The 25854-nt window shown below is 43.5% G+C and overlaps 1 protein-coding gene across 6 annotated transcripts; it reads right to left on the reverse strand.

Annotated features, from left to right (window-relative positions):
- On the reverse strand, positions 1 to 23310 carry kat6b (K(lysine) acetyltransferase 6B). 6 transcript variants are annotated; one of them, XM_071462896.1, is made up of 17 exons: positions 23038 to 23310; positions 20032 to 20890; positions 15748 to 15856; positions 14280 to 14395; positions 13970 to 14051; positions 13341 to 13470; positions 11657 to 12618; positions 10425 to 10546; positions 9631 to 9743; positions 9371 to 9512; positions 9074 to 9235; positions 8366 to 8459; positions 6582 to 6813; positions 6147 to 6306; positions 5444 to 5725; positions 4284 to 4575; positions 1 to 4125 (listed from the first exon to the last, which is right to left on the reverse strand). In XM_071462896.1, exons 2-17 carry the CDS (start codon positions 20647 to 20649, stop codon positions 1286 to 1288), a joined length of 6456 nt encoding a protein of 2151 aa, XP_071318997.1. In that variant the 5' UTR covers positions 20650 to 20890; positions 23038 to 23310; the 3' UTR covers positions 1 to 1285. The 6 variants fall into 6 exon arrangements, with proteins under 6 accessions (XP_071318997.1, XP_071318998.1, XP_071318999.1 ...); XM_071462897.1 differs by lacking the exon at positions 23038 to 23310 and adding an exon at positions 22141 to 22523; XM_071462898.1 differs by lacking the exon at positions 23038 to 23310 and adding an exon at positions 21790 to 21889.
- Between the last annotated feature and the right edge of the window lie 2544 nt (positions 23311 to 25854).

Consider the following 25854-nt stretch of genomic DNA (forward strand, 5'->3'; position numbering starts at 1 on the left):
TACATGGTCAATCATAATTTATTCTTATGCTAAAATGTACAGCATTTTTAAGTGACTGACAAAAGGAGAAAAGTCATAAATACAAGAATGTCATTCTGTCCGATTTTTGTGCACATAGCCAGGTATTTCCCCCCTGTTCTTACCAGCAACTCTGTACAGGTACAAAGGCTACAAAAGAGCAATATAAACAAAAACACAAGTACAAGTTGCGTTTTACATGCAATCCATTAGCTTAGTTTGGTCTATTCACAGGCTCTATTCTTCTACACTTCGGTAAAATATAAATCCAACATTTTATAAAGATAGAAAACAAATCTACAGATGGAATGAAAACGTAGCTTTAAAGGCATTATGTAAAATATCAACTTTGGACTAAATTTATATTTTCTTTATTGTTATTCATCGTTATAATCATTTAGTTCTTTTAAATTCTGCCACACTTCTGGACATTTTGAAATGTTTTAGAATTTTCAGGGTACAAACACTGAGATATGCTTTGTTATTTTGACAGAAATCAGTCTGCTTTATTAAACAGAAAGCTGCCTCAAGGAGATCTGTTACAAAAGACTTCAGAATTATACATACATAGCAATAAAACCTCTCAAACCGAACAGAAAACAGGACTAAGTTTACATTTTTTTACATTATTAGAATTAACAAAATATAGTTTCATCTTTCTCCCTGTGGAGGGAAACCTAATAAAGGCCAGATATCTTTAAAATGGCTTGCTATTAAGCACAACACTTGTACAGTACTACTCAATGCACTGTCACTAACATAGACTGAAGCATGCTAGTTGTCACTTTACAAAATAAGTACAATAATTTAAATATACAAAGGCATGAGTATAGTACAAACTAATTGTCAGCACTGTTAGACAGGTACACTGAACAGGTTCAAACAGCCACTAACTCCACTTGTAGCAGGCACATTAAATGGCTTCATTTGAGGCTGCTACACGACTGCAAGACCACTGATGAAATCTCTACCTCTGAGCTCTGAACCCGCCTGCTCTAAAGACACATCAGAGACACTAACACTAATTAAATAGATTTTCATCGTAATGATGTAAGGCTTCCCATCTGGAGGAACAAAAATACTTTTTAACATTAGCTTCAAAGTTTACTCACTGATGAAAATTTTTGCATTCTTGCCAAGTGCTGCTGCTGGTTTTTAAGTAATAAACAATAACAAGAATACACCAAAAAAGAAAACAAGGCCAGATCAGTGCATCTTCAAAACAGCAAAATGCACATGAGAAGAACCAGCACAGTCCTGCGGAGAGTTACCGCCTGATGAAAGGCCCTTTCAGGGACTGCTTGGACATGCCTGTGTTCATGTAACCATGGTGACCAGCTGGAGTGTACACCATGTTGCCATGTGGTGGAGCCTGCATGGGCTGCTGGGGGTATGGCTGTGTTCCCATCATGCCCATCTGCATAGAGTACTGGGGTGACTGGTTCATATAGGCATGGTTGCCATGGTAGCCACTGTTCATCATGGGCTGGCTCATGCTGTAGCCATTCATGGCGTTGAGGGAGGGCATGTTCATGGAGTTGACATTGTAGGCTGGCGCCGGCATGATATTCACACTCATGTTCATGCGTGGCATGGCGGCCAGCGTCCTGGATGGCGCCTGCATGGCCACAGTCTGTGGTGGTCGGGCGTACATCTGCTGCTGGTGGTGCGACAGCGGGGCTGACTTGGAGCGTGCCGAGATGTGACTCTTGGAGGCCATTTGGGGCTGGATCCTCTGTGAGGGCGTGATGCCCATATTGCGCTGAAGCATCATGGGCGGTGGAGAGCTGAGATTTGGGGGAGGGGTCATGGTGGCCTGCACCTGTGGGTTGGGGACTCGATGCGGGGTCTGGGACAGGGAGACCAGGCTGGAGTGCTGCGATGATAGCGAGGGGGTGTTTGCATAAGATGTGATGGGGTGTGAGGCCGAGTGGTTGAAAGGCAGCGAGTGAGGGTGGTCTATGAATGTGTTGGTGAACTGCTGCAGTTTGGCCAGACTGAGACCAGATGACTGAGAGTAATGCCCGCTGCCATACTCCCCCTGGTGGTTGATCCTCTCGTAGAGGGCGAAGTTTGGGTTGCCAGATTCAGGAATGTCTGCCAGCTGCATGGTGGTGGTGAAATTGGTGGGTATGGCGCACTGTGCCATGGGCTGCTGCTGGCTGTGCTGACTGTGTTGATTGTGAAGACTATGCTGAGGGTGCTGATTGTGCTGGCTGAGCTGATTGTGCTGCAGGTGGTGACTGTGGTGGTGACTATGCTGGTTGTGGGGATTGTGTTGACTGTGCTGGCTTAGCTGATTGTGTGGGCCGTGCTGATTGTGTTGGCTGTGCTGATTGTGTGGGCCGTGCCTGCTGTGAGAGTTGTGTTGACTGTGTTGGCTGTGCTGGCTGCGCTGGCTGTGCTGACTGTGCTGGCTATGCTGGCTGTTGCTGGGAGGCCTCTCCACCACCACGCAGCCCTGCGGCGACTTGACGTTGCAGTGCGGCGGCGAGCTCAGGCTGCTCTGCTGAATCATCCCGCAGCTGCCGGGGTTGACGGCAGCCATTTGCTGGCTCACGGCACAGCTGCTCTGAGCCAGGCCACTGGGGGGGATGCTGCCATAGGAACAGCTGTTCTGGGTGGGGCCTGCCCCACAGATGCTGCCCCCCATGGTGGAGTCGTAGCTACTGGGGTTCTCGTAGTTCTCCGTGGTGCTCTCGATGCTGCCCAGATCGCTGAAGCCACTGTCCACCACCTGCTGCGAGTGATCCGACACAGACGGCACATCCATCATGGGGCTCGTCTCCATGTTGTGGAGCGAGGGCACTGAAATGGCACTGTGGTCGGGGCTGATCTGAGTGTAGCTGCTCTCCAGGATGGAGACAGCCGGGCTGTTAACAGAGCGTACCGACTGGCTGGGATGGGATTGCGCAGAGGAGAGGGGACTGCTGTGGTCTGACTGTGGGCAGTCATCCAGTGAGGTGAGCTGGGGGCTCTGGGCCACATGGGCGAAGGTCTGCAGGCTCCTGCAGGGCTCCTGGCTCTCCACACAGTCTTGAAAAACAGTCTCCCGCTCAGTCTCCTGCGTCAGAGACTGAACAGCTTGGGCTGTCTCTGAGTCAATCTCTGTGCAGACCGGGGGATCCTCCCTCAGTACGGGACTGAGTGCTTGCCTCTCTGCAGGCTGAGGAGGTGGGCGATCCGGACAAGGACTGGGCGTGCTCTCTTCCTCTGACTCAGAGTCTACAGGGTTATCAGAGTCTACGGCTGCTACTGAAGTGACTGCTACAGCTTCAGGTGGTGGTGTTGCTACTGTTGTGTCCGTCACTGTCTCCTGGATTCTTTCTGCAGCGGTAGCTGGCTCCTCATCACATGGTACTGTAGAAACCTGCTGACTCAACTCAGAGTCATTGTCTTCTTTTGGATCTAAAAAAGGTGGGATGCATTCGGCTATTTCTTTCGAACTCTGTTCCAACTCTCCTTTGCTGCTCTCGGGTTCTGCTGTCTTACTGTGACTGTCATCTTCATCATCTGCATCCTGATCCTCCATTTGAGCTCTCTGCTCGTCCTCCTCCTCCTCTTCTTCATTGTCATTCTCCAGTAATACAGCACCGTCTGTGCTGTGTTCCACATCTTTGGCTGGGAACTCCTGCTCGTGTTCACTCTCTTGCTGGTCATCTTCAGGTGGTTCTGGGGAATCACCTCTGTCCTCAGGCCTGGGGGAAAAGGTGCCAGGTGAGGCGGCTGGTGAGCAGACCGGAGAAGCTACCGGTGATCCTTCAGGGGAGCTTGACTTCTGGGAGCCGTGGTCAGCAGGACTCGGGGGCTCAGAGGGGAGCCTCTCTAGTGTTACATCTGGACTAGCTGAGCCTCTGCCTGCTTTGCTGCCCTCATCTGCACTGGCAATATCCTGGTCCGGTTCATCCTTGGCTTCTTCAGTCTGAATATGGTGCTGCTCTGCTTCCATAGGGGTCTCAGGGGGTGTGTAAAGGTTGAGTTTGAAGCCCATCTTTCGCTCATTCTTTAGCCTCCATTTAGGAGGGCCACGTTTCACTCCTTTGGGCCAGCCTTTCTTCCGTTTCACTGGACGGGGTCTGTCAGGTCTCTTAGAGAGCATGTCAGCTCCTACAGATCAAAAATAATAATAAAACACATTTTACTGTTTTTCCAGAGAGATAGAACAATCTGCTATAAAAACGATTTTACGAGAAATACTGTAACACAATAATAGTTACTATGTAGTATAATAATGTGTATTTTACTGACAGTCAAGATGCAAATACCTTCATTCCAGTGTTCAAGATTGTCTTTCTGTGCATTTTTCTCCAGCCTGGGGCGACCTCTCCGCCGCTTCATTGGTATAATCGGTTGCTTGTCCTCCTGTTCCTCCTCCTCCTCCTCTTCCTCCATCTCGCCCACTCTGCAGGTGCGCTCCAGCAGGGGCATAGGACGCTCATCCTCTGAGTTGTCGAAGGGCTCGTTCAGCACCTCAGTCGTCTCAGAGATGGTTTCTGTTGTTACACTACTGTTTATTCTCTTCCTTTTACGCCCTCTCCTCTTGAGCACAATGGTTCTCTGAAACACAAATACAAGAAGAACCGGTGAAAACAGAGTAAAACCTTATCAAAGCAGTTTTTCAGACTGGAAACTAGGGCACTAGGTGGATGACCTCCGTGAGGATATAGCAGAAATTCATTCAGGCTTTTGTGCTAAATGTAAAATGTCAAAACCACACTGTGAGACTAAATGTTTGAGCAATGCAGCCTAGTGTGGAAAACCACAAATGAGACAGGCAGAGTAAGGAGAAACCACAGTCTATATTTTACATTCTCCAGTTGTTTCCCACCAGCTGCCGACGATTCAACCGCTCCTCTCTCCGAAATCCTTCACAGGAAGAATGTGAAATCAATACTGTAACTAATGCACTGAATAAACTCCCAACAGCCACTGTCATTCTTTTCTGGTTTCCATACTGTTTTTGCTGACAAGGTCTCCCTGACATCATGCAGCTGGCTGTAATATTAACTCCAGCACAAGGGGGCAGTGCCATATAGACAGAGCAGATGTGAGGAGCACAGAGGAGGGCAGTAAATTAACCATGACCATTGACAATAGTACAAGGTTTAGCCTGCACAGTCTCGACACCAGCAGTGAAAACACAATCTATTATCTACAGCTGCAGGCACACAGGGAGGCTCCAGATGACACGAGGAAGCCACTGAGCCCTCCAATGAGTTCATGAATATTTATCAAACCTCTCCATCTCACCAGAGTACACAACATGGTCTCTAACGAAGGAAAATATCTAATGATACACATTCAATTCCACTTTGTCCTAGAATAAAATTCCAGATAATCAGATAGGAGACACTAGGGGGGAAATAAGCTGAGTTGTAGTGATGCAAAGGAAGCATGATTCACATCAACCAACGACAAAAGTCACCTTTCTCTTGGCTGCAAGCATCGCATGGGCTTTTGTCAGGATGGGTGGTGAGCCATCGGAGGCATCGGAGTCATCGTCGTCGTCATCATCGGCTTCGTCATCACTAACTTCCTCCAACTGCTGGATGCGCCTGGTCCAGGACGTTGCAGGGCGGCGCTCATAGGTCCTGTAGGGAACCTTGCAGTGGACCTTTGTGAGAGGTTGTCTGCTACCGTGAGTCATCATGTAGCCCTCTCTCTCCTCCTTCTCCCAGCAACTGGCCTGCTCCTTCAGTCGCTCAGCCTGGTAATTAAACAGACAAGACGCATTATCTCTGGGAGAGGCGCATGCACGGATCTGAGCAATGAGGCTAATGGGAAAACAAGAGATTGGAATTAACATCATGACAAATGAATCACTGCAGATTTCTCCTGATAATAAGAGCAGTGTACTGATTGGATGTCTGCCCGTCATGGAGGAAACATTTCCATTTAGTAACCATGGAAAGATTGCATTTCATGGAATATTCAGTACTATCAATTATGTAGTGAACTGATTTAGTGCAATTTTGCACAACATTAGATGCCTGCTGACAGTGAGAATGGCTTTCCCATTCATGCCCTCCATTTGAACTCCCCAGCTAATCAAACAAACATTCAATAACAACATTGCAGGCATGTGTAACCAAATAACTAGCGTCTGCTGATTGAACTAGGAAACGTACATCCATCTCTGCCTCCCTCTCCTCCTCAGACAGGACAGTGTTGAGACTCGTGGAAGGTGTCCAGCGCAGGGCGTCGGGGTCCACCTCATTCTGACGTGGGTTAGCCCTCAGCCTCTCCGTGTGCCTCTGAATCAATCGCTCTCTTCTTATCAACACAATCCTAGGTCACAATGAGAGAAACCCATGAGTTCATGTCCACAGGCGAATGAGCCAGGGCAGACAGAAGGTGATGTGTGGTTAAATATGAGCACAAAGACGAGCTCTTTGGGACAGCAGGTGCTCCATGTCCTTGGGGGTGCTTAACCTGACTTACTTCTGTCAATATTCAGCGGCATTAATGGATACGCTGTTAAAAATACCCACTGGCCTGGATAAGTCAGAAAGCATACAGAAGCGGCAGCACAGGCTGAAGGAGACTGCGGCTCGGAAACTGACCTGCCATCCTGTCTGTCAATCATGCCGAGCTGCTGGAGAGTAGCGGCGATGTCATGTGGACACATCCCAGTGGCCCTGCTTATTCCTTTAACACTGATGTGTTTATCTGGGTGCTTATAAAGGTACTCCAGTATGACACTTTTCCAATATGCCAGGTAGGATAAGCGACCCAGATCTGACAGCGGCTTCTCCGGGGAGCCGGCTTGTCCTTCTTGCCTGGTGAGAAGGTAACCTAAAAAGACACAATTCAAACAAAAACAAAAATGCTTTAGTCAAGCTAGAGGCTGCTGTGTTATTTCAGATTGCAATTCAATCCCTACCACCCCACCCCACCTCTCCCTTATGGATTACATATTCATGTAAGGATGTGACACTGAACCCTGTTTAGGATTTCACCTTCAAATGGTATAAAGGGAGGCGAGGCAATCAGTTTTCCTCTCCTTCAACCTTTGTCAGAAGCTATGATACATGCTGGCAAGGGCAACAAAGCAGGTTGAAAGAGGGGAGTAAAGAGGAAACAAAGCGACAGAGCGAAACAGAGAAGCAGCTGGATGTCATTGCTCACAAGAGACTGCACTTAGGAGAGATAACGAACAAGAAGAAAACCTAATACTAATATGTATCTGTGTGTAATTAGTTTTATAACAGCCCTGTCAAGGGTCATCCATTATGAGCGGCATGAAATTAATTAATGCCTTTTAATGTGCACCCACTACCGAGAACCAAACAAGCAAATCTAATCACCAAACAGTGAACACATAATATTCCAGTAATCATAACAATATTCATTACTAAAGCTAAGAAGAGGAGCTGGTGATAACAAACACTTAGCGATGAATATTCAAAAAAATTAATTGAAAAATGTAATTCCCTGTAATTTTACAAGAAAATTATCATTAATAAAACAAAACAAAAGAACCACTCTGAGTCCTTTGAATTATGATTTGAAAGGGAATGTTTTTTTATACAGGCACCCACTAATGCTCTGCTCTCACAGCTACCTGAGACAAAGTGTTCCTCTAATACAGTCCAATATAATAGAAAATCTTAATCTAAACAACTTCCAGCTCCAAAGCTACATTTTCCAATAAAGCCTTCAAAGAGCTCAGAACTCAGCTGTGTTCAATCTCCCTTAATCCCTGTCTTTGTTATCAGCACACTCTCAATATCACAGATCCTCTCGCATCTCCGTGTCTCAATGGCTCCCAAAGTGAACAGGAAATCAAATGCTCCATTACCGCCTGCCCACCCTGCACGCACTCCTTTTCCCTCTCTTCATCACACACAAACTCGTCAAAGAGACAACTCTTGAAAATAATAAAACGTCTATAATGACAAAAAAAACTTGCCTGCCTAAACACAGAAATCCACTCAAGGCAGCAACTGTTTTCATAAGTGGACCGCAAGGCTTTAAATATTGTATGTGTTGCATTTACTGGACTAAAACATAAAAGCAGCATCTACACTTCATCACAAGTCAAGGGGAGAGAAGTGGGGGCATTTTTCGATGAAAAAGCTTTTCAGGCAATGCTTTGGTGAAATACTACTGGCCATCAAATGATGTATGCCGCCAGAATGTAATGTTTTTCACTCCTAATCTTCTGTGATTGCCTAAGCACTGAACATGAATGCTCTTGATTAGGCCACTTCAAAGCCTTAACCAAATAACAACACCTTGCCACGAGCAACAAATCCACCCCTTAATCTGAAATTGTTTGTAAAGACCAATGAGAAAAAAAAAAAGACTTCAGTCCAGCGGTCTAAAAAAGCATTAAAGAACTTACTGAAATCAATAAGGAACCTTCCAAATCCTTGCCTTTGGTACTGAGGCATGATCATTATGCAGGAGACATTGTACTTCTGCTGGCAAAGCTTTTCCTGAGGGAAGGAGAAACAGATCAAGTATGTCAGAGCTCTGCTGAAGCTGGCAATTTACTGCACCTGCCATTGTCCTTGTCTAAAGCTGTGCACGTGCACATGCACGCAACACACACACACACACACACACACACACACACACACACACACACACAGGGTGATGAGCTCTCACTAAAAAGTATCACTCTGTTCTGAATTATGGCTACGATAAATAATAGCTATCTTTTTGCCGTGTCATTTTTCTATCAAATATTTTATGATGATTTGATTAATTTATTTATAATAGTGAAAAATTTCTCAGTCAGTTTCTCAGACACCAAAATCCCATCTTAAAATTGCTTGTTACTTTTGGTTGGCCCCATTGGTTCCATAACCTACAGACAGTCAAATTAAAATTATGTAAAACAGACAAAAGCAGCTAATCCTCACATTTGAGAGGCTGGAACCAGTGAATGTTTGACTAATTGATTAGCTGACTTATCATTAAAGTACTACTGTAAATAAAACTCAATCCATGCCACAAACATGGACAGGTCTGTCTGTATCAGTATCACCATTCAAAAATTATGTGCGGCATTCCTTCATTTCCCATATAATCACTCTGTAATTCTTACCTTGGAGAAATAGCCCACAAGATGACAGCCTTTCTCATCATTCTTTGTAAGTATGTAGAAGAGGAAAGGCTCCACATCATAATACAAGGTCTTGTGATCCAGGAAAAGCTTGGCTAACAGGCAGAGGTTTTGGCAGAATAGTTTGCTGACATTTCCATCAACCTAAACACGGAATAAAAAGAGCAAGAGGACACTGTTCAAACAGTTCCCATTTTTTCCCTCCTCCTCCCAGAACCCATTCAGTGGAATCTCATGCAGCATACAGTTATTGCTTTATTGCTGTAAAGGGAGGCTGACCTCAAATACAGAAAGGTCGTCCTTTCTGTAGATTTCATTGGCTGGTGGGTGGAACCAGCCACACTTCTTTGTGTGTCTCTGGAGAATGTTTTTGCTTCTCATGTACTTCAGACAGAACTCGCACAGATAAAGCTTTTGTAATCTGGTGAAGACAAAAGGAAGAGCTGTGGTTTGTAGTTCACCATGAAGCTTTTTGAAAAAGGTAAAATGTAACTCCAGTAACAAAGACACTGATATTAATTGTGTTAAATCAACATTACCTTGAATATTCAGGTGGGTAAGGTGACGAGTACCAGGTCTGAATCTCATACTTCCCGAATTCAATAACAGCGGGGCATCGCACAGAGTCTGTGTTCATCAGAGATCCAGTTCTCTGTGAAAAGATTTCACAAAAATAGATAAATATAGTGACCCAGATAATTCAATGTTATATTCAATGTCTCTTACCATATAGCTTATATAGCTGTTTTATAAATTGTCAAATCAAGATTGTTAAGTTCTTATGTGAAAATGAAAGATATCACGACTTCAACAATATATAATCTAGTTATCCCGACATCCAGGTTAGTGTCTGATCCACTAGCTTTCAGTACTTAATGCATTTTTCCAGGGTTTTATTTTTCACTCTTGCTGAAAATCTGAAATATTCCAGGGTCCTTGAGGTTAAAGTAACCATGTGCAGTTAAAGGAGAGAGCAGGACAAATTTGTTTTAGCAGTGGATTAAAAAATGTGGTTTAATGGTAGAAAAGAAGGAAACTAAATTTGCACCATAAAAATCATAGATCAATATAATCATGAAACATCTTTCAGTATAATGATGTTGTCCTTCTCCCCCACCCCTTAACACTTAAGTCAACTGTCCATGAGAAAGAATCGAATGTCAAGGTAAATAATCATACTTATTCCAATTTTCCAATAATTCCAATTCCAATAAATAATTATTATATAAATACATGTTTAACTTAAGAATTTCAAAAATAAATAAAACTGCAAACTGCTTGGTGAAGATGAAAGCTGTTTAAGAACTTTAGGCCCTTTCCCCAGTTTCCTCACCTGCGCGGCGAGTTCCTGGACACGCGTGAACGTCTCAATGTCCTCCTCTGTGACGTGGTCTCTGGACATGGCCGCAAAGTCCATTTGGGCCTCCTGCTTCACACGCAGCTCCCCGTTGTGGCCTGTTACAGGCACAATAACACAACAGGACCACATCAGATAGCACATCAGCAGTGGCCTGTTTGAAGCAGCCGTGGTTGAATAATCTCATAAATGCATTCTATGCAAATGTGCTTATACTGTGAGTACTGCTGCTGAGCCTGTTTGAGGCCATGTCTCTGAGGAATTTCATAATGTATCATCTTTGCATGTTTTTATGAAAATCCCTAATGTAATGAAGTGAAACTAAATCACTCTAATTGCGTAACCGCTTTCATGTGCTTAGTCATCCACCAAGACAGTTTCCCATGAATTAAGAAGCAGATGCAGTGAAGAGAGCGAGTGTCGACATGAAAAGCAACTGATGTTGGAAAGCAGGCAGTAATTTTATGAAAGACATCAACACTATGACTTAACCACCAAAACAAAAACCCATTACAAGTGGAAGTGATGTGTCATTAACATATTTATGGAAATGTGCTGCTGGCGTAAGTAGTGTTTGTGCAGTATACTGTTTAGAACTGCTTGAAACATATATCCATTTGTTTTTCCTACATGTTATTTTTTAAACTGTGACTTCACTCCTGAAGACAGTGAAATGTAAGGGTTACTGCACTTCTGGCTATAATCATCATGTCAGCTCTGAGTCAACTTGGGTGGGTGAATCACTGGGTTGTATGTGTCTAATGTTCGCTGGAAGTGAGGTTGAGTGGAGACAGTGATTTCAAGAGTGAGGGTGGGATGAGGGAGAGCGCTGATGTGACTACAGCCTCTACTAGGTAGTGAGCACTGTGTGCACTACTGCAGAGGGTCAAGAACAGAGCAAGGAGCAACATGAGGGAGTTAGTGGGCCATGCACTATGACAAAAGCCAACGGGCGAGAGGATGGAAGCCACGTAAAGTCCGCAGCCAAGTCAAAACGCAACGAAACTGGGTTAAGAAACTAAAAGAATTCAAATTAGGCAGAGGATTAGTAGTCTGTTAGAATGTTGAGGGTGTCTTCTCAAAGAAAAGATTAGCTCTAGTCTGGAAAAAAACATAACTGCGAGTGTTAAGCTTTAAAAAAAAAAATAAAGAAGAAACTTAAAGGTGTGGAGACGCAGGTCTTGGCTGGAGTTGCGAGCCTTGCTTACCATGATTATTCTCAGGCTTAATTCTTCCGTCTGTCAAGTCTCCCTTTCCTGGTGAGGGGGCTCCCTTCTGAGGGCTCACTTTATACCTCAGCCTGCCTAGTGTCCTGTGCTTTTTAAGGAAGGGGTTACGTTTGAAACGACTGACCATCTTAAACGGGTGTCCTCTGGGTCGGCCCGGCCCAGCAGATGTGGAGTGTAACCTATTTTTAGTAAACTCATTTTTTCCAAGGTGCTGGGGCCCCGTTTTGGACGCATGGGGTGACTCCTGCTTATGGTGCATGCGCTTAGGTGGCGCATAGCAAGGTAGCCTCTTTTTCCGCGACTGTCCCTGAGTAGTATAAATGTGAGAAAGTCCGTCAAATAGTCCCTTAAGTTGGCTGCTATTGCAGAGACTACTCAGGGAAGGAACACTAGACTGGCTGGAAGAGCTCTGGGGTGAGTTAGCAGAGGTGGAGCTGCTGGACACCTGCGAGGGGGGGCTAAGTCCCGGCAACGTGGGAGCGGGAGGAAGTGCAGAGGATGAGGGGGTTATCTTATGAGTGGCGTCAGCAGCAAAGGCAAACGGCTCTGGTGGCTTGGACAGTTTGGGCGGACCCTTGTCTTTAGAGCTTAACTGTTTGGCGGGCGACTCTACGGCTACAGCTCGCGAGCGACGGCCCACGGGGGAAGGGGTAAAGAATTTGGAAAGCCCATCGATAAGCCCTTTGGTTTTCTTGTTAACGGTGAGTGTAGCTGGGGTGGAGGTGGGCGTGAGGGGGAGAGTGGAGGTGGGGGTGGAAGTGGTGAATTGGGTGGCGTCGACCGCACAACAGGGGTCTGCAACAGCCAATCTGTCTCTGGCGTCCTTCACAGATGCAGCATGACCAGATGAAGGTGTGGAACAGACGGTAATCTTTTGACCCCTACCAGGTGACCCCCTTCCTCCAAGTGCTACCATGCAGCCGTCACCACTGGTTACAGATCTGTGAAGACAAGAACGACAACCTGTGTTGTAGAAGGTCACATCTCACTGAGTAGGTACATTTACTCAAGTGTAAATTTGAGTATTTCCATATTATGCTTCTTTATACTTCTGCTTCACGACTGCTTTTAATATTTTGTTACTTTTACTTGAGTATCTTGAATGCATCTTCAACCACTAGCACTGTAAACCAGATCTACAAGTTATTTTGCATCCATCCAAACCAGCTCTGTGAAGTTGAGTTGTACTGGAGTCAATAAACATCAAATAATTATGATTAGAAGAGAAGATTTCACTGTTTCTTGTATCACTTGTTTTACAACATCTTGTATTACTACTAATTATTTTCTTGGTCTGTTCTTCTTCCCTATAAAGGACTTTTCCAGTTCATTACAGTGTTTGGTAGTTTTGGCCATTTTTATCTGTTATGATAACACTGTGCACACCAAAGTAATTGCTCAGATCTGGAAACACACAATCATTGCACACAACCCTGGGTCAAAGCTGAACAACAGAATCGGCATGTAAACTGTGATGGATGTTTGGGTAATAATTTTACTGTTGGGCTAACCTGGGGGTTTGTTTTGAAAATTGTATTTCTGGCCCCATTGAACTTCTCTTCAGCAGTGTTGCTGTGTTCCCAGATCCTAGCAATTAACTCGGTGAGCGCCATGTTATTATTTTCAACAGGAGTTTCTCTTTCACACATTATTGCACACTCACATTCTTTGTTTGAGCTTATTTCTGGGCCTTCCGATTGGCTTTGCATATCGACGTTTGATCTGATCGGCTTTCTTGTGCAGCAGTTTCTTCCCATTCTCCTTCGGCCTGCAGACTTGGCAGACCCAGGTTCCTGGAGGGTGTCCAAACACAGAGAGTACCATTTGGGTGGGTTCATCAATTCAGAGGACATACAGTACATTCATTTGAAACATCTCCTTTAATACTGAGAACTGGCGAGAATCCCACCAGCTCACAATGACAATCAATTACTCAGCACAAAGCGAAAATCCATAAGAAAAACATTGGGTCAATTCTCTGTCCAGAGGAAAAGACTTCGTGTCAGCTTGTTGAGCAAAGCTATGTGACTTGTATGAATTGCCTGCCAAATGTCCTACTACAGTACGTGCACCATCATTACAAGCCTCGCTGTAGGGTCAGTACTGTAATCCAGAGATAGGAAATCTCCCCGGGGATGCTGGAATAATTTGATATGCATGCAAAGCTCCTAATAAGCCACCGCTGCCTCTCTGTGTGCTGAGTGACAGCCCCAAACAGCCGTCTGTGAAGAAAAGGCTTTGAATTGACAGCAGAGAGGGAAACAGAGAAGCCAGACAGTGTAAACACCTCACCTTTTGGCATTCTTGAAAGCGGCGGGTCGCAGCATTCCATGTGAAAGCCCCGATCACATGAATCGCAGAATAGCATCTCATCCTGAAAGGGAACAGCAGGCATGTGTAAGGGATGTCCCTGTTGCATACATGTAACACCCTCCCGTCATTTTAAGTCTTTTGGAAAAATAAGCCCAATTGAGCACAAGAGAGGCTTTACAAATCTGAGGGAAAACCAACAAATCCACAGGGATGCACAAAATGGGATCTACCTCCAAGCCAACAGCACTGAAAATGGTGTGTGTTCAGATGTATGCAACATTATACTTACGGCATTTTTCCCCTGTATTCGACAGGAGCTGCAGGTTTTGCATTCAATACACTGCCACCGTAATCTCTTCACATTTGAGGTTAATTCGGGGGAAAACTTCAGACATGATGGATGCCCTTGAGATGCAATCAAAAATGCATTTTAGGATGACGCATTTTTACCAGCACTGACTGTGTCACAGAGCTAGAGACAAGGCTTTCCATTTATTCACACAGTAAGGTTAAATATTAACATGTTACATCATCAAAAACAATAGCAAGCCTGTATGTCCGCACCCCCCCCCCACCACAAGATGTGTCTAAAAACAGTATGATCAAACATCTGAGCCACTAATTACAGATAATTTGATCTTAATGAGGCAGAAACAGTAGCAGCACTCATTCTAATGGAGGCCGATCCATGAAAGTCATGTAAAAGCTTGCCTTCTCCCTCACCCTGCTCCCTCTCATGGTTGTAAAACAGCTGTTTTACAGTGAGAGCACAATTTGTGTACACTACGAGCGGTTAATGAAAACCACCTCGACGCTACTTAGTCAAATTTGAGCTATAAAAATGTCACCAGGAGAACAATTCCTTAAGGCATTTAAAATAATTGTTCAAACATAAATGACTCCTTGGCAGAGGTAATTTTATGGGGGGTTAGCAGTTTTGTGTGGAACAAAAGAACAGTAAAGGAAATGCCACCAATCGGCAGCGAGGAAAGGGTTGATCTTTGATCTGCTGTGCCTGGTGCGCGCTATAAGAGGAATCTGAATTGAGCGAAAATGATTTCAGATTCTAATGGCCACTTATGGAGCATCTGCCCTTCTTGAGCCCACTGAGGGTTGCAAGCAATTTGGATCCCTTCAGCCGCTCAATTTCAACATTGTTCTTCCAATAAATCCCTTAAAGGGAAGTGAAAAAATGAGGAGCAAGAATGTGACATCTGCTTTAACCGCTGCTGAGAACGGATGCTGCCAGGGCTGGGTGACATGATGATATACTCTGTATTGTGAGATGACAGAAGAATCACAGATTTGTCTCTAACCTTTATGCTAAGGTAGCTTCAGTATCTATGGTTTTATTAGACAGTGCAGTAAAATCAATGAGCAGGACTGCTTTATGGAAATATTGAATTTGTAGGATCTGTGCATCAATGTAATAAAGTGCTATGATTTCTGAGGTGTTTCAGGCAAAAAAAACAAAACAAACAGACATATTCAACAAATTTATAATAATATTTAGCCAAATGCATTCCCAGAAAATTCACTACATCACACTATAACACTAAAGTAATAAAATAATTACATACACTGATACACTAAATAACTATTCTTCTAAATATTGTGATGATTTTGCCCACCCATAGTCCTCATATATAATCACACTCTTGCTTTTCAGCTGTGCTAAGATACCAACAGTCCAGTCTACAGTATGTTATGGCTAGTGAGAACATCCAATAACTGAAGCATTACACAAGGCGACTTACCACTGCTCCCACAGTCTGCACAGGACAGCAGCTCTTCTGGCCGCTTGTCCCGATTTGACTCTTTCGTTCCAAGACAGAAACTGCATATTGGGATGGGGTCAACCCGGAGCTGGGTGGGAATACAAACAGAGACAAACTGTTTAAAAAATAGAAACGGGCACAGGCTGTGTTTGTTTTCGGACATTTTATCTTGTCAGGATTTTTGAGATCACTGTAGACATATTGCTGGTTAAGGAAAGAAGATAAAAACCAGTGTGTGGATTTAATAAAACAGCCATGAAAATATGAACTGGAAGCATAAGCTCAGAGAGGGGAAAAAAAAAAGAGTTGAGTTCTCACAGACTAGAAATGAATAATAAATGAATCTCATCCTCAGAGATATGCTGCGTTTGAGATCCACCTCCTTTATCCATTACATCTGAATGGGTAAGTGATCTTGGTAATCATAGTTTAAGGGCTTAATCCAATTCTTAAAGCTTGCACTCCAGTCTGAAAGGATTAACCAGCATGTAATCAAATTACCTCAATAATAACACATGCTCTCATTGTTACTGCCATGATCCACTGTAAATGTTGCAAGTCTCAGAACAAACACTCATTTAAGGGCTTATGGAAAAGTTCAGAAGAAGTAAAATATGAGCTTAAGGTTTAAGAGGATTTCCTCATTGATCACAAAGAATGAAGAGAGACTGTCTTTGCAGTGGAAGCTGGGAAAGACTTAGTGTCATCTCTTCATACAGCCGCCAGTCAAACCCTAACCAAAATCATGACCAGGCTAAACTCAGACTGACACATCATGGCTTTCATGAGTTGTCCCTTTAAATGTAAGATCATATACCCAAGCCTCTAGAGGAGCATCAAATAAGCTCCTGCCTCCTTTCCTGCTTAACGGGAATATCTTAACGGAAAAAAAAAAAACACTCACGGGGTGTGACCATAAATAACCCCCCTCATCATCAGTTTACACTCTAAGGCCTCATCAATTGACTGGAGCTTTGAAGGGCACTCTGGGGATGCCCATAATTAGTTCCTGGTTTCTATGACGCACATCATCACCCTTACCTCAACCAAGTTGTCAACCTCCAAATCTCTATTGGCTCTTAACTCCACCTGACCAACAGCTGAACTAAGGGGGGGGATCTCTTTTTTTTTCATCCATCAACAAAACACAAGATAGGAGCATCCTTTCAACCTGTCACACCATCCAAATGAACCTCAAGGGGAAAGGCAGCAAGGATACAGTGTGAATTTGGTCATTGTTCCTAGCTGTTGTATCAATTAGTTGTTACGGTGAGGGGAAGCAGTTTACTGCCACATCAATGATTACTCTATTTTCCAACCTGCCAGGTCAATATTTGAAAGCAGGTGCTAGCACTAGGAGCTGACTGCTGCTCACACAGCTGATTATGGACAGAAAAACACAGAAATGCTACTGTGCAACGAGGCTACATGTCGAGGATATAACACTATAGCTCAGATGTAATCAGGGATTTTTCATACTGTCTCGTGTTACGGAAGAAAAACGAAATAAATTTAGCTCAGATATAAGTTACACCTGCAACGGCAAACAATCACGGTGAACAGCCCTGGTTTTAAGTATTGTTTATATTCCAAATGCACATAACTAGGGCTAGGGGAACTGTTAGATTATCAGCAAAAAGGTCATTACCGTCAATTTTGAGAAGTGATTGAGAGTTTAGGTCATTTATCAAGCTAAAATGCCAAATATGCTCTAATTTCAGTTTCTTAAATGAGATCATTTCTGTCTTTTATATCACCAGGAATTGACTAGATTTGGATTTTGCACTGACACTTGCACTTTAGCCTGACAAAACCAGCCATTGGAAGATGAGATCATGGGTTGTTAGAACTTGTAATAGGCGTTTTTCATTATTTTCTGACATTTTATGGACTAATCAAAAACACTGATCAGTTATGAAAATAATGGCAAGTTGTAGCCCCACATATAACCCCAGTGTTCTGTTAACTGGACAGTGCAAAGTCTGTCAATAAAAGGCTCATCTAAGTTCAAATCACATTCACTCAGAGAAGAGACAGAGGAATATTAATCTTTGTCCTTGATCATAAGCCATTCTCTGTCATCACTGCTAAAAGATGCAGCCAGAGGCATTTGAGAACAAGGCCTCAGTGCTGTCATTACTTCTTATTTATGTGCAAAAAGTGCACGTGTGTCATTTTTATTATGTGGCCTGGAGAGGCACACTGAAACCACTGAATGTTCATGTGCACCTTAAAACTCTGGGTTTTTTGGTGAACCCAAAGTCTTCTCTGACTTCCACAAAAATCATATATATGTTTTCTACAAGAGAATCATAGACACAAGTGAGAAAATTCATGTAGAGAGTCTCAAATCAAGACATCACTGCAAATGTGCAGCCCGTGCGTATTGCTGATGAAAAGCTCAGAGCTGATAGCCAAGTGTAAGTCCTCACTTCATAACATAGTCTCCACTGACTTGAGTTATGAAGTCTAATCCAGGAACTGGATAATTAATTTCCATCAGAAATATTCTTAGGCCTGGTGATTAAAACCAATAGCAATTTGCAATCTGCACAGCAGAGAAAAAAATGTGAAAATAGAGAAACAAACACAGCTGAAGAGATGCTGATGATTTACTTGGGGATTCTAAATTAAGTACATTACAGGAAATTATGCTGCTTCAAAAGAGCAGGCTGTCCTGAGTGAGGGGGTGGGGTCCTATTAGAACACTGCTGGTAGAGAGAGAGAGCAAGAGAGAGAGAGCTCAAGTGGTTGCATAACACAGCAGGAAAAAAAACTCTCATTCCTTGCCTTTGTTCCTGCCAGAGTCTCTTCAGAATCTAATAAACTCTAAACCAAGACTGCTCTTTTTTACCTCAAAGTATCTCTTATTCTTAACACACACACACACAAACTCGTTGTGCTTCAAAAACTGAACAGGCAGAGATGTCTCATCCTTTGAAGTGAATGGTAAACCTGGACTGGGCTAGGTGATGTCATCAGGCCGGGAGCAATAGGTTGAAATGTTCCAAATGGAAAACAGCAGGCCTTCCTCAGCTATGAGAACCATCGCAGGACATTGTGTCTCTAAACAGTTCTCAGTTTCACTTTTGGCCAGACCACAGACACTGTCACAGTTGTGGCTGCAGTATCAAGGTGTCGCTTCCTGATTATTCACTGTGAAACTGGTGGGGAGCAGGGTGACATCTCTACAGCCTGATGCTGCTCACCACTTTAGCTGCAAAACATGTGCATAAACTATTAGACCGCACTTCACCTTGATAAGCCTCAACACACAATCTGCAAAAAAGCCTTCACAACAAACTATCTAGATGACTGTACGCTGCACTTCAAAGGCCACACAATGAAAACTAGTTTCCATGACACACTTCTCTGTGCTCTTAAAAGACAGTGGTTTAAAATTGCAAAATCTCTGTAATTTTACACATATTTATCTGCAGTGTGCATCATAGCTAAGAATGAACAATAGAGACACAATCTCTGTAAAATATAAACCACCCCCCTGAGCAGCCAAAGCAGCGGAAACAATGCAACCTGGAAGTTTGTTTATACGGTTTTATTTCCTCTCTGGGGCATCTCAGTTAGCACAAAGGTCAAAACAGCTGCATGTAGTCTGAGAATATTCTGTCCTACCACACATACTTCAGCTCCCATTTCTCAGTCCTATTTGTGAAGACTAGTTTATGCTCCTGCCATTGCAAATTACCAATAAAATGTCCCAATTCTGTTCACTAATGCTTTGCAACTCACAAGACAGCTAGCAACATCCCTTAAGGTCATTAGGCTAGAGTTACATAACCTGTGGGAAGCCTACAGCAGACTGCCCACCACACTCTGTCAGCATGACTTTCTGATTATCCAAGCTCTCTTATTATGGAGACCAACAGAAACACAGCCCCAAAGGGACACACTCTAGATGGTGTTGCTTCTGATCTGCCAAGTTAGAGCCCCAAAGATTAAGACCACAGTTGTAAATGTCCTATCAAGAAAATTCCTCTTAGTGGTGGTCCTAACTTTCATGCTTCCCTCTTGGTAGTGATATCATGGAAATGTCACTACTACAGTTCCAAAGAGTCCTTACTTCTTGTTAAATCAGTAATACGTCAATAACCAGTCCATTTTGGCAGGAAGTTTACTACTGTGGTCACTGGGGTGTCTCCCTTTGGGGCAACAGCAGCACTATAAGACACAGCAAAGGTCAGGGTGACATGGGAATCAGCATGAGCAAAAGGAGTGATAGTGCAGAGGCCAAGGTGTGTGTACCTGGTCTCGCTCATGGGGGAGGAGTGTCACTGATGACAGGACCAAGGGGGAAGTACTTGGACATCTGGAGCCCCTTCCATCCACACTGCCATGGCTGAGCCTGTACCGTGGGCCATTTTTTAACAACCTGCCGTTGTTAACTGACCGCTTGGCCGCCAGCCGTAACCTCTGCCGGAAAGCAGGATTATCAACAATGAGTGAGAGGTCATCCTGGTTCCTCAGATACCTCTCGATGTTTTTTAGTGAGGAGCCATGGGTATCATCCAGGCCCTCAATGGCCCTCTTAAGTATTTTATTCCAATCGATATGGCGCAGATCGCTTGAATTCCATATAGATTCCTTTGATGGCACAGACACGTTTGCAGGTGGGATTGATCCAACTCTCCCGGGATTTCCTGGGTCCTTGTAGGAGGCGCTCCCTTTATTTGTAACCTTGAGAATAGAGCCATCGTGAACACTTAATTCCAACTGCTCAAGGACGGTCTTCTTGTCCAGTCCATGTGATGTGGCCACCGCATGACAAATTCTCTCCTCTGAGGGCCTCTGCTTTTGCCTTTTGATTTTCTGTATTGCTTCAAGAATCCACTCCGTGTACAGAGGGTTTGCAAGTTTTACCATGATTGAACAATTAGACGCACAAAAATGTGATCCATACAGATTCCCCCTTTCTGTTGCTGAACACTGGGTACATCCACATCCTTAATAAGGTCAAAAAGTTATGTTCCACGCCAGCATCCACATATTTCTTCTCAATCCTGGGTATCTGACATTGAACTTGAGGAAAAGTTGGCACTAGTAAATTCCACAATGGTAGTAACCAGCTGACCTGGAGCTTTATTAATTCAATCCCAGATCAAACCTAAGAGGAAAAAGAGAAAACCAATTTGGTCATTCTTAAGTAACAAACTCTTGTGTAATGATTTCTTGTTATTCACATTCTGTAAACTAGGTTACAGCATACTGGGTGGATATAAAGGCTAAGCTAGAGGAATGCAGGACTTTTAAGATGTGCTAAAACATGAGAAACAGATGGATAAAAACAGATGCAGGAGCTGTCATGGCTGCTAAAGAAATTAGACTTAATCCATAGTCTGACAGTATAATCCACACACCGAACCAGATGTCCATTTCAAAAGAGACTATTTTGTAAAAGCAGTAAGTTTTCACAGTATGACAGAAACCTAGAAAGTTCCACCGAGTTCTGGAAAAGTATAAACAGTCTCCTCGACACATAAATATTTTCGGTTTCAGAATCCTTTCCGACATAAAGTTAACATTTGTTTGTGTAACGCGTGATTTCCAAAAATGTCACCGCAACACTTCTGAGCCTATAACGTATAAACAAACTAAAAAACGCAACAACAACAACAACAACAACAACAAAAAAAGAGAGAGAGATTGTACGTAAAGTTTAACCGTTAGTTGTCCGCTCTCGACTTTTGACAGCTCGACGTCCGCTGAAGAAAACCGATCGGCGCGATGTTTAATGACAGCGACATGATCAATGCTCACTTTCCTGACAGCTGCCCCTCCGTTAAACGTCTGCAAAGCGACACCGAGCCGTTTAACGGAGGAGGAAACCGGTAATAACCACGTTACAAACCCGGAGTTGTGTTCCGCTGAGTTGAGCAGATAGATGACAGCGTTGCCAGCATTACTGATGTCACCTAAACAGTCGCCATTTTGTTACAATGTTGTAGTTTACATGAATCCGACATGACGCTGATTACAATCCAATGGAGTCTCATTAAACCTTACCTACACTAATGTGCCCTCCCTAGCAACTTCAATATTGGCTGTAAAGACAAGATCCGATTTCTGGTTTGATAAAGCACATGTCAATCTTTATGTATGAGCTCACTCTGAGAGGCACGGCACTGGCTGTATGATCTGTCACTTCACTCAATTGACCCGCCTCTTAAGGTGCCTCCAGTGATGAATTGATATCGTTTACCTCCAACATACATAATATCTTAACTCACAGCTCCGACCGCGGCGACGGGATTTTATTAAGTTATAAATACACCATAACAGGCGTAAACTAGCTGAGTGGTAATTAAATAAGATTAATATTTAACCTCATTTGCAAAGCGTTTAACACCAGCCCACCTTTACTTGGATTCCTCCTTGAAACAGTTGGTTACACTTGAAAGTGATTTGGATCATTTTAGACTTTAATTGGCTGTTTGTTAAATCTATCATCTGTTTGCATAAAAGCTGCAAAGGCTCAAGCGCTGATTTAAAGTGGAACACATTTTATTATTATTATTTATTATTATTATTTTTTAAATAAATTCCAGGTAGCATACTCAAGACTCCTGCAGGCTAAATGTGTCTAAGCTATCGCCTTTCCTCGTCTTTATCTTCCTCCCTTTCCCATTATTTCCCCGAGAGGAGCCGTAATTCTCCCGATGTTTAACATTGAAACTACGCGACGTTAAATTAGGGGCGATAAATAAAATGTTCCGTCAAGCTGAAAAGTAGGTTTTCTGCCCCGCTTCGCGAAAATTATTAACGTCCTGCGTTGCGCCGTGCAATGATGGCATGACCTCTTTATCACCATTAACTATCAAATATCTCCAATGAGGAAAAATAGTGAGCCCTGGAGGAGGTGGGGGGTGTGGGGGGGGGGGAGGAAAAAAAGATGTTCAGGGGGGAATACAAGTTAACACGACTGCCGGGAGAGTAGCTCCTTCATCACTGCTTCTCAATTATGTATCGCTAGTTTCTTTTAGCTCCCATTTCTCAGCCTCCCCCCCCCCCCAATATTATATTAGGAAATGATACACAGCCTCTTTTCGGGTTTTCACGCCGTTTTGTGAGATGTTACACAAACCGACCCACCTATCTGTAATAATCTGCCGCCGCCGTGGGCGAGAGGGCACAACAAATAATGAACGCCAAGTTTCATGCAAGGATAAACATATAACTAGTATGAAAGAAAGAGGAAAAAAAAAAAAAAAAAAAGAGGGCACTGGCTACCGTAAATATTTGCTGGTAGTTTACCTCTTCAAGTTTTTCCCCCCCTCGGTTACTCCTCTTCATTATCGGGGAAACGTCGAAGGATAAATGTGCAGCGACATATCCAAGCGGTTTCGTGGGATCTGATCTCTTAAAGCGAAGGCTGAAAAGCTTGCGCCGAGACATGGAGAGGACCTGATAACAACTAATTGAAAGGTTAATCTACATAGCAGCCTGTGACAAAGTGGTACCCTCCCCCTTCTTCTTCTTCCACTGTAGACATCCCTACTTCAGTGTAGTGGAGCGGACCGTCGCCCCTTTAGTGCGCTCCTACAATGATATTGTCAATTTCACTTTTTCCCCCCCTCCATCAACATGTCCAGTGATGAGCCAAGAGGAACATTTTTTTTTTTTTTACACTTCATGTTTCTGGTGGATTGGTCTCGGCAGGCTACATAACATTTTTATGTCATAACACCCCTATTAACATTAACTCCCTGTGGGCATTTTTAAATTCCATTGATGTGCAAGCAGATAGGAGATCATGTTTGATTCATTTTGACAGAAAACACATAAATCCAGACTTTTATTTCGAAATGAGCTATTTCTTGCACTGGCCAATTTAACCCAGGGCAGTATGCAATATTATACACCAACACCATAATCTGCTAATTAACTTCACCATACCCAAGGAAGAGCAGTAGTTGTTAGCAATAATGTAGATCATTAAATTTTCGCTCTTTAGATTTGTGCTCCCCTCGCTCATTCACCAACTCTTCAGCAGCATTAGAAATGCCAGGGAGCTCATTTTTCATGCAGTAATACAGATGTAATTAGAGAGATAATTGGTAACTTCCCATCAGATTACAAACACAGACTGAACTGCACAGGCAGCTTTAAAAAGACCTCAAATGAAAACATTTAGCCCTTTTAGAAAGACATTCGATGTGTAATTTGATTTGGATTGATGTCATTCATGTTTTAATAGTCTTGTCATTGTATCATTATGCTGCCTCTTCATCAGATGCACCTCTATTTACCTTGATGACCTTGTTGATGCCTTCTATTTACCTGTTCGCCCCATTTACACTATTTCAGTATATTCAGCGTCATCCTGCCATTCAGTCCTTGACAGTTGCTTTAATCTACTTATTGACAGTTTGTGGTAAATACATAAGCAAATAAAATGTTATTTCATTGCAGTGCTGTTGTTGAAGCAGGTGAAAGGGGAACGAAGAGGGTTCAGATTTGACTCATGTAGTACTGGTGTCATGATGGAGGCGCTGACCAAACCTGCCTGTGTCTGGTTATAATGAATGCCACCCTGGGCCCCAGCAGGTCCTCCACTGCTGCATGGGTCCAGGGATAATTTGAATTGGAGCATGTGCCATTGCAATCTGCCCATCCCCCTCCTCAATCCCTGCCAACTGCCACACTGGTGTTCACAAACACTGCTGCCCATCTGCGGGGCAAAACACTGGCCAGGGCCCCAGTTACTCCTTTTCCTGCATTCAGAAAAATATATTCTGGTCGTGAACTCACTCTTGTAGGCAAATATCACAAAGTCAAGTTTTTCCTTCCCCCAACTTCAAAGTTGTTTACAGCGTGTTGAACTCAAAACAGTAAATGAAAAGAGATTCTGTAGATTGCTGCTACACAATAAAACTGGCATTTAACGTTTTAAAAATGCCTACGGCTCATTATCTTACAAAACGGATAGCATAGTATTGTGAAATGTAAATTAAATGCACACATTCTATGTTTGTTTTTCCACATATTGCATTCATTGAGCAAAGGAAAAGTTTACCAGGAAAAGTGAGAAAACTATGTTTAGTAGTTTCCTTATTGTGGCAGGCATTCTCATTACTTAATCATGGCTCCCTCTTTTTGTGTTTGTGTTTTGCCATCTGTCATCTTGAGAAGCAAATGAACCAGCTGCCATGGAGTGTGATCTTGCCCAATCAGAAATGTGGTCCTTTTCAAAGCGCATCTGTGTGAAACCTTAAAAAATGCTGATGAAAAAAAGTGTCTCAAAGTTGTTAATAACATTTTGGCTGGAGAATTTTTTCACCTAGATGGCCCTGATTAGCATAAATGCATAAACTATGCCTCATTACAGAAAACTGAGCTCTTGTGCAGGGAGAGTAAAAATTGGATTCCTCCTGACATGCTCAGAGAAAATAAAAAGATAATGTGATGTTACAGGTTGTTCTAGGGCATCAAAAAATGTTATCCTCAATCTCACTTCTTTGTGGAACATATGAGTGTTGAATTGTCTTCCACAAAACACTTCAGACACTGCCCAACACTTCTGCTGGCCCACAGTCAGTGGGAGGCGGGGTGGGAAGGGAGGGGCCACCCTCTGATCCTTGTCTCCAACCCCCAGCGACAGCACAGCTGGGGCTGAAGGATCAGCCTAATTTTCAGGTCCCTCTAATGATCGCCACGAAGAGGAACCACTAATCCCTAAACTGAGAAAAATGATCTCCTGTAGCCCTGCAGAGCAGATCCAGACCCCAAGAGTCCAGTTAGGACCCAATGAGCAAGGGGGTGGGGGGGGGGGGGGGGGTGACTGAGCGGAGCCAGGACACCAGGCTGGTCCTGCCCCCTCCCACCCGCCCCGTCCTCCGTGCCCTCCATAATGGGGGGGTGTTGAGCTGTCCAAGAGTGATTAGCATGAGGGAGCCTCCGGCTGATTAAATAATGGTGAAATCCACAAACGTGTGTATCATCACATTGTGTCACATTTTGTTTTTTGTTTTTTTTTTATTTGGGTGTATTTACAGAAATTTCAAACGCTGATAGATGAAAATATTAAATGGTGAAAATGACTGTTTTTTGAATAGCTGTATCTCAAAAGGA

Source organism: Trachinotus anak, unplaced genomic scaffold (genome assembly GCF_046630095.1).
Source record: "Trachinotus anak isolate AG129_WGS33_773 ecotype Australia unplaced genomic scaffold, CSIRO_AGI_Tana_v1 ptg000025l, whole genome shotgun sequence".
NCBI lineage: Eukaryota > Metazoa > Chordata > Actinopteri > Carangiformes > Carangidae > Trachinotus > Trachinotus anak.